This window comes from Thalia democratica, chromosome 4 (assembly GCF_965202585.1).
Source record: "Thalia democratica chromosome 4, ktThaDemo2.hap1.1, whole genome shotgun sequence".
Classification (NCBI taxonomy): domain Eukaryota; kingdom Metazoa; phylum Chordata; class Thaliacea; order Salpida; family Salpidae; genus Thalia; species Thalia democratica.
Window position 1 is genome coordinate 14461111 of NC_139168.1, and position 9907 is coordinate 14471017.

The window sequence follows — 9907 nt, forward strand, 5'->3', positions numbered from 1 at the left end:
TAAAATAAAAAAAAAGGTATACAAGATTGGTTATACAATTAAATTTGAAAAAAGCTGAAAAGAAGCAACTTTGCACTCAAATATTTTGTGTTTTTTTCATCCGTTTTAAGTAATTTAAATCATATTAAATTGTTTAGTGTTTTATGATTTAGTACATTTCTTAACATTTATTGACCACCCTGTTTAATTAATGCTTATGGTTAAAAAAACATAAACTTATAATTGTTGAGAGTTGTACACCAAACATTTCACCTACATTTAAATATAGTAAGTAAAAACATATTATTTACACTCAATATAAACAAGTTTTAATAAATTAAAATTTTTATGCAAGCTTTTAAGTTAAAATCAAAAATCAAGCTGTTTATCAAACTAAGATTATAAAAATAGTCATAGAAAAGTTAGAAGTTTTAAATGGTATTATCTTTAAAGGTAGAATATTTTTTTTGTAAGTATTCACATTTTTGTTATAGAAGAAAGTTAAATTAAATTGTTATCAGTTTGTTCTAAATATTCACAAGCTTGTTAATAAATAAAAATCAGTTTTAGATTTAATTTAAGCAATTACCATGGATAATGAAACAGAAGTTTACAAATTATGGAGAGTTCGTAAAACGTGCATGCAGGTAGAAATTATTTTTGAATAATTATTTTTACAGTTTTTTTTAAAGTAATTAATGTAAACATTAATATTTTCTCAAAAAACTTCAAAGTTTTTAATAGATATTACATTTTTTTAAATTTAAAATAATTATATTTTATACAACAAGTTATCTAAAGAAAAAAAGAATTAATATAAAAAGTTAGTATTATATATTTAACATTCATATAACAAACTAAAAACTATAGGATTACAATTACAGTAAAAGATTTATTTTAGTTGTATTACATGTTCATAAAAAGACTTTTTTTTTTGTATCCATTTACTGAGCTTTAAACTGGGGTTGCCGAATTCAAAAAAAAAAACTAAATAAACATTTATTTCAATTTAAAGTTATATTTTTGTGTAATTGTTGGCAACTCTTTTATAAAAGTAAACTATCTCTGCTTAAACTACTTAGTATGTAAACTCTGATAAATATTTACTGAAAATTAATTCTACACAAAAGTTTAAACTAGATCGTGACGCTACATTACTCTTAAAATGCATTTCACTATTAAATTTTAAAAAAGATTCTTTTGTCTATATCAAAAAATTTTTATTTATAATTAAGTATAAACTAATGTTTTTTTCAAACCATATACTAAGTGGTTAAACTTACTGCTTCAAAATTGTTTAAAAAATAGATTGTTCTTTTCGAAATTGTAAAACTGAACACTTTATATCAAACTTTTTAAGTACAAAAACACTAAGACTATAAAAGTTTAAGTATAATATTGTAAAAGAACCAATCAAAAATTTAAGCTATTTTGGATACTATATACTTATTTTCTAATCAATACTTTTGTAACTTAGAATATTTTCTCGCAGCTTTGCTTTATTAACTACAAATAACAACTATCCATTAAGTAAACTATTTATTGAAACCAATCTCTTGCAGCTCTGCCACGATCGCGGCTACTTGGTAACCCAACAAGAACTTGACCAAACATTGGAAGAGTTCACAGCTGAATACGGATCGGATGGAAGTCCATCGAGGAGCATGTTGACAATACTTGTTGAACACGAGGATGATCCAAGTGACAAGCTCTACATCTTCTTTCCTCGTTTGTTTCTATATTGTGCTAAAATTTCTTTGTGTTTTTTATATTTTTTTTTTCAAGTTTTTTGTTATTTGAAATGGAACTTAATTCTTTTTTTTTAGAATAGCTTTTCAGAGTAGTTATAATCTAGAACATTAAAATCATGAAAAAAAGTATAAGACACTTGAATAAACACTTAATAAAATATTTTTTTCACCAATTGTTACTTTAGCAAACACTATTTCTCATAAAAGGAGAATCCTGAAAGCTTTTTAAATAACAAAGTAAAGTTAAATCATTGTAGATTCTTTTAGGGGAAACGGTGTTAACTTAAGTAACAATCATTGAACAAAATATATTTTAATAGTTAAGCTGTTATATATTGAGTACTCTATTTCATACAATTTTATAACTTATGAATAAATACTTAGTAACTTAAGTATCCTTTCTTTTATTTGAAGGCTTAAAAAAAATAGCGAATGTGCTAAAAAAAAAATAAAGTTATGCTGACATGTTATACAACAAGATAAATGTTAAAAACATCATTTATTTAATACTCAATGATTAAATTTAAAAAAAAAATTAAAATAACATACAATGTTCAGTATATAAAACACTAAATTTAAAAATATAAATTCTAGAAGAAGAAAAAGTATCTTTGAACACCATCAAATCATACTGCCATACAATGCAGCAAGATAAAGTTAAGAGAGCCATCATCGTTATTCGTTCAACCATGACTCCGAAGGCCAAGTAAGTAAACTACCTTCGTATAAAATATATTTTTATTAGTTTGTAAGCAAAATAATTGATACCAGGTCTACAATACCAGAGTTCGCGCCAAAATATTTATTGGAACAATATAAAGAGCAGGAACTACTCGTAAACCCTACTGAGCACCAGGTACGTTTAATATAACTGGTTACTTTTTATATAAATTAAAAAACTAAACATTTAAAAAAATAAGTCTACTGGTATTTTACTTATAACTTATTAAGAAAAAGTAAACACCAAATTTAAACTGTTATTATTTTCTTGATTTCTTCAACTACTCTATTATTTTATTTTTAACTGTATATTTGAAGTTAATAAAGTTTTAATTCTGTTTTTAGTTTGCTTTCAGTTTGAAACATAAATTTAGATTTAATTGTATAAACAGAGTTCAATGAAAATTTTGATTAACTCAAATTAAAATTTTGCTTTTTTCTTAAAATATACTTTTATTTTGATAAAATATCTAATTTATATTTAAGTAGTAAAAATACATAGATACTAAAAAAATAAAATTGTTCATCAGTATATTGTATTTTAATTTTATAAAGACATAGATTAGTCAAAAATAATATATTTTTGTCTTCAAAGGTCTTTATTGACAGTGCTTTACATTTTTTCTGGTTAAGTAAACTAATTTCTATTTTAAACTACATTTGTACAACAATACTTACACTTAATAACAATCAAAATAACTTATTATGCCAATAATGTCTAACAAATCTTACAGTTTAAAAAAGTATTAAGTTTTATAAAAGACATAGTGTTATGTTATGAGTACTCAAAACTTTTATTTGCAGAGTTAACTAATGGATAGTTTTTTAAAAGTTAATTTTGTTACTTGGCTTCGTTTTATGAGAACTACTTTACTTATAGTTTTTTCAAAAAAGAAAAAAAAAACTTTGTGACAGTTAATTTTATTGAAATCTTCATTAGTTTTATATTGTTATGATAAAATTAACAAACAGTTTTATTCTCTTTTAAAAGTAAACAAAAGTAAAATTTATATGTTGTTTAATGAACGACAAAAAGAGCGCTTAAAAAATTGGTGTAAGGGCTTAGTGTCTAGAAAACCTTTTGATTATCGATCATATATGATCAAGCCCTTACACCAATTTTTTAAGCGCTTTTTTTTATGATCATAAGCCTCGAGTACCGTTTAATGTTTTATCCATGACTAATCATCTATCACTTTGAAATTTTTTGCACAGACTTAACTCAGCTATACTTATTAATGATCAATAGTTGTTAGACATAAAAAGAAGAAAACTTTTAAGCTCGATTTTAAGCGAGCAAAATTAAAAGTATGTTAAACTTTAAAATATTCACTAGGTTAATTAATTACTAAGTTTATAGTAGACTAAAAAGGTGTTCGTTGTTCATTGTAGTAGCTTTTACAATCAACATATTAAACCAGTTTAACTTTTAAGTTAGTACCATACCACGAAGTTCTGTCGGATACTGAGAAGAGTGAGTTGCTAACAAGATACCGCGTGAAAGACCATCAACTGCCCAGGATGCAACAAACAGACCCAATAGCCAGGTATAACAATTTAAAAATAGTATATATAAGTAATTGATATAGATTTTAATGAATTGTATATTATAATTAAACAATTATGGCTATTAATTATATGAAATAGTTTTAATATACTTTTTAAGTAACAATATATTTTTTCAGGTGTAACTGGTTGCAAATAAAATGTCATAAATAATGAGTACTATAGTTATTAGTTAAAATAGTAATATAAATCAAAGATATTATTTGATACAAATTTAAAGCAGTAGTCTATAGTATTGTTTACAATTTTACAATTTTGTAAAATAACTCACAAGTATTACTAGATAAAAATGTATATAGTGATAAATAATAATGTAGTTCAATCGTATTACGGTTTACAAATAACTTATAACAGTAAATAGTTTACTAGTGTTACGGGTGAGAATTATTAATGTTCTTTTGACTGATATAAGTATAATTTCTAAAAATTTTGCTTAATAAAAACAGTATAAAATAGTAAACAATAAATTAATTTACAATATTGTAATATAATCCACAGGTATTACGGGTTACACAGAGGTCAGGTGGTAAAAATTGTTGGAAAATCAGAAACAGCTGGTAGGTACGTAACTTTCAGGATGGTTCAGTGAAAAGTTATTTACAATGGCTATTAAGTGCGAATGTCCAAAATGTTTTTCAAGCACTTATGTTTAAATTACTCTTTAACCATGTAGAAATAAATTATGTTACAACTTCTTGAAGTACTTATTTTTAAGATTAAGCATTTGAAAATATTTTTTATAATTTCCTTAAAAACTAGATAAATTCTTTCGATGTTAGATTTCCTATGGTAAGTTTAAAGTGTTTGAGTTATATAGTTTTTTTTCTAAGTTTGTTATTTAAAAATGTATTTCTAACTATTCTATGTTGTAAATGTCTAGATTTATTTTGAACAAAACGTTTGTGTTAAAAAGTTTTATATGTCAAAGATTGTAATTTCGTGCTAAATTTTGTCTTACTAATTGAATGTAATAAACTAAAAATGATTTTTGTGTATTTACTGTTACTATGTAAGTACTAAGGAATATTTTTTAAAAAACTGAATCAGAATTCAAGATTGTCCGCAGTATAACCTTTTACAATTATATTTATGTGGCTGTTGGCTATTTTAGCTATATTAGCTATTGGTTCAAAATTCCAAACAAAACAACTTTTAATCTAAATTAATAACTAGAGCGTCTAAACAACTAACTTTTTTTTTTATATCAGATAGTGTTAGTAGATATAAACTGTTAGTTATAACTTGTAAACAAAACAAACTATAATTTTGAAGCAATAATAAAAACTCTAAACAACTGATGTTTTTAAGTCTGCAACCTCTATGAACCATTATTTTTTAAGCCATACTTATAAAATAAAATACACTTAGAGGTGATAAAAAATATTTTACCGTTATACTATCTATGAAAGTTCTTCGTTTATAATTTTTACAAATATAGTTGCAGATTGGATATAAGCGTACGTCAAAAATTACTGAGCATAAACATTAAGCTACAAATAACATAAGCTTGTTTAGTATCCAAAACTGTTTATTTATGTATCATTTGCAATCCTGCATATTCTAAAGGACAACAACATCAAAATATAAAATAAAATGACTATTTTGTCATAAAAAATTATACGTAGACTATCTATTATCATTAAATTAAAATAAACAAGTAAAAAAGTTTTTAAATTTCATTTCAAGTTTTAATATACTAAAAAAAAATTAATAAAATGTTAGTTTTTAGTTACTCAAACTTTTAACTACTTATTTTCAATACCTTTGATTATTGATAAAACTCCTGTAACATTCTAGATTTTGACGAAAATTTCAGTTATGCTTTTTATAATTTATCTTTTAATAGCAGTAAAAGTTTTATAAACAATTTTTAAGTAATTGTTTTAAGCTCAGTAAAACATGTTTTGTTTAACCAAAAACAGTTTCTGCTTTAAGTAAATACTATAAACCCGCAGTTTAAAATACTAAACATTGTATGTCAAGATGGAAGCATCTGTTTTAAAACAGGGTTTCATAATCTAACAAATATTTACTCTTAAAAGCTATTTATTGAATATTTACTACTACGTTAGCACTCATTTTAATATTCTATGAATAGAGTTTAAATTAATAATTTAGTTTAAATATACTCCAGTTTTCAAGTATTTATTTTTAATACATTTATTTTTTTTACCAAGTTCCTGTAACATTCTGAGTTTTGACCTAAATTTTAATGATGCTTTTTTTTCAATTATCTTTTAATTATTATGTTTCCAAAAATCGTTTTGTGATACTATAATAAGTTGAGATTGTAGAAAAAAGTTTGACACATATTTTAAATTTTTTTAAAAGTTTTCTGTACCTACAGTTTTGAAATCAAATTCAAACAATAAAGATTTTATTATTATTATTTATGTAATTGTTTTAAGCTGAAGTGAGTATATTTTATTTAAACAAAAATTGAGTACATTTTCAATAAATACTTTAAACCCGCAATTTAAAGTATTAAACATACTTAAACAAAACATTTATTTTACAAACAGTGTTTCCTATTGTAATAGATTGCATTTTTTATATTCTTTTTTATTTTTTGAGTGTTTAATTTTTAAACTTTGAGCGTCAAAAAATAAGTCAACCATAACACAAGTATATCAGACAATTTTATCATTAATATAAGATAGAGTTGTTGATAAGACTACATATTGTATTGAGATATTGCTTAAAGTTATTTTAAGAATGTTGTTAGAACTGCAATTTATTTATATTAGTATAATTATTATTATACTATTTAAAGTTTTTATTTCTGATTTTTTTTACAGTTCTTTGAATATTTTAAATTCCACAATATTTAGGATCTTAAAGTATTTTTATATAAACTTAAAGTTTATTGTATTTTATTTATTCCAAGTTATTTATAACTAACGTTTCTGAAACAGTGTTGTTATAATAGTGTTCTGTGGTTAATCTTTATTATAAATTTATTACCCAATTTGTGTTGTCTGGTTCCATAAAGTAGAAAAAATTGAATCTAGTATTTTTAAAGTAGTAATTAAATAAGGTAGAAGTATATTTTAAAAAGTAGTCCCAATAAATTAAGTTTACCTACATTCATACCTTATAATACTTATAAGAACTTTTTACACTTATTTTTATCAGTATTAAAAGTTTTCTGTAAAAGGACTTAAACTTATGTAGACTATAAAATAACTAAGTAAAATAGTTTGTTAAACAATTAAATATTTTTTTGTTATATTTAAGTCATTAGTTTAAGTGAATGAAGTAAACTAAAATTTGTTTTAGAAAATGCGTGAATAGTTAAAGTTTTTTTTCAACTTACAAATATTTTTTATTTTAATTTAATCAATGTTTATAAGTTTTTTTTTCTACGTATTTAAAAAGTTTAATATTGTACAAACTGTTTTTTTAATTAAGCAGTACTAGTTAGTTTTCAGTAATTTAGGTTGCTAACTTGTCATAATCACTGTATAACTGAAGCTTTTAAAACTTAATTTTTTAATTCAAACAAGAATTAACAAGAAAAAACATTTTAATAGTATTTAACAACTTTAAAAAATATAATTTTTTAAGTTTGTTAGACTAAATGCAAACAAAATTTAAAAAATGTTCTTTTAAAGTTATACAGAATCACATTTTAGTTTTAGAAATACTTCAAGTTATAAAGTTTACTTGTTTGAAATTTGTAAGGTAACTTAGTAGGGTTTATGTATTCAAATTTTTTATATACAAATATTAGTATTTACATGTAACTTTTAACTTATCCAAGACTGAAATAAGAGCATATTAGTATCTTTTACGTCTAATTAAACTGATAGAATCATTTTGTATTTATAATTATCTTGTTTACATTTAAAGTTTAGTACAAGATAACTTATAAAATGATCAAAAAAAAAAAAAAAATAGGTCGTTCAAGTAATTAAAAGTCTTCTCTGTAAGAATATTAATGAAACGTCTAATTATCTACACCGCCACCGGTGGATTTTGTTTTTCGATAGTAGCATTTATGTGCTACATGTACTGCAGGTGAAAACATTTTAATAAGTATTACAATTATATATTTTCTTTAACTTTATATTTGAGGTACTAAATTGACAAAAAAAAATCAACTTATTTTAAAATAAGGAGACAAAAACACAAGATCTATTATTCGAGATTTTTATTTGCAATAGTAAGCTTACCCTTTAAGGAATCTTCAGTTACAATTCAAATCTGAAAAATTAAGACAAATAAAACATGGAAGATACTATAAAGCAAAACAAGTAAGTTTAAAATTGTAAATTATGTTAGTTAGAAAATTAATCAATGGTTTGAATAACATACTAAATAAACATTATGGGTTTAGGCTCTTAAAAAACTGAACGTGAAACTGTTATATTAAAACAACATTTTTTTTAATTGAAGACTTAAATCCTTTGTATGTCATAGTTTTAATTTCATTTCGTTTTTTACCTTCAAGCTAGTAAGGTTTTTTGAAGTTAAATGTTTTACGTTCAGTAAAAGTAAATCTCAAATTTAAAGAATCAAAAATTTCTCTATATATCATAATATGTAAGTAGCTTGTTTTATTCCTTAACCTTGAGTCACTTATGATTTTTTTTTATATAACAGTTTCACGTTCAGTTTTTTACGAACCTTAAGCCATAATGTTTATTCAGTATTTTATTCAAACCCTTGATAAATTTTCTAACTTACATAGTTTACAATTTCTAACTTACTTGTTTTGCTATATAGTATCTTCCATGTTTTGTTTATCGCATATTTTTCCGATTTTCATTGTAACTGAAGATCCCAAAAGGGTGAAGTTTAGTTTTGTAAGAAAAATCTCGAATAACTAACTTTGTATAATTTTCTTATTCGTAAAAAATATCTTAATGTAAGTTATTTTATACTTTGATGATGTTATAAGTTTACTTATATTAAAAACTTAATTAATTTATGAGTCTTGTTTTGATACTTACTAACTAATTGATTTTGAACTGATTATGTTTAATATATGTTTTGTCGTACTCCAGGTGCTACTACTTCAACTGTTGCACGAAATGCTGCGGTAATGAAGATCTTGATGATGACGTATTTGACGTTGAAGCCAGCAGGTAAGATTTTTTTATTACTTTATTCTATATGATACGGGAATTTTGAATTAAATAAACAAGAACATTTATCGTCATCAAAGTTTGATCATTACATATTGTCACAACGCTGTTGTATAAGAATAAAAAATCTACATTTCAATATACAATTTTTTTTTAAATACAAATAACATAGAAAATTGATTTAAAGTAGAAAATCACTAAATTGTTTATTTATTCTATATATAATTTGTTTTTAAAAATAAGTTAAAGGATCAGTATGGCTTGAAATAATTTTTCTTTATGTATTTTTTTTGTAATTTAAGTAAAAAAAAATTTTAAAGCTTTTAACTTCTAGGCAACACAGAAAAAGTCTAAAATATGAGGGGTGTGAAAATTCTCACCAACTTTCTCACACATACCCTGAACATTCGAACGTTTCTCAAAACTACCATGTCGCGAATGAATACTATAACTACAATGGCCACCCGCTTTACGATAACAACTACAACAGAGTCCCGAAAAAGCATTTTAAAATAAGTAAAAAGTTGCTGCACCACGTGAGCGCATTGTACGCTTATAAAAAAGAACAAGAGTTGTTGATGCAGTGAACAACTCCATCAACAACAAAGAGAACAACCAAACATTCAGCATAGACCAGTTTAGAATTTGCACAAACAAATTCAAAAGCAGGATAATATTTTAGTAAGCAATTCAAATTGACAGAAAATGGTTTTAGGTTTTCTGATGCTCCAAGCTTTTTATTTTTTTTCTTGAGCAAAAATAAATCTTTGAACGTAGTCGTTTAAAGATTTGTTGTTGCTC

General features: G+C 23.7%; 1 protein-coding gene across 1 annotated transcript; it reads left to right on the forward strand.

The window, feature by feature from the left end:
• Window positions 1-569: 569 nt before the first annotated feature.
• Window positions 570-4605, forward strand: LOC145834363 (DNA-directed RNA polymerases I, II, and III subunit RPABC1-like). The gene is made up of 6 exons (XM_082941777.1): window positions 570-626; window positions 1542-1707; window positions 2325-2436; window positions 2502-2586; window positions 3885-3997; window positions 4515-4605. The coding sequence occupies exons 1-6, from the start codon at window positions 570-572 to the stop codon at window positions 4603-4605; spliced, it is 624 nt and encodes a 207-aa protein (XP_082797903.1).
• The last annotated feature ends 5302 nt before the right edge of the window (window positions 4606-9907 follow it).

Bases quoted from the DNA above. Each gene is read 5' to 3' on its own strand.
- LOC145834363 (XM_082941777.1), top strand. From the start codon at position 570: ATGGATAATGAAACAGAAGTTTACAAATTATGGAGAGTTCGTAAAACG. The intron at 1,708-2,324 runs GTTTGTTTCTAT...TATAAATTCTAG, and splicing joins GCTCTACATCTTCTTTCCTC to AAGAAGAAAAAGTATCTTTG. The intron at 2,587-3,884 runs GTACGTTTAATA...TTAACTTTTAAG, and splicing joins TAAACCCTACTGAGCACCAG to TTAGTACCATACCACGAAGT.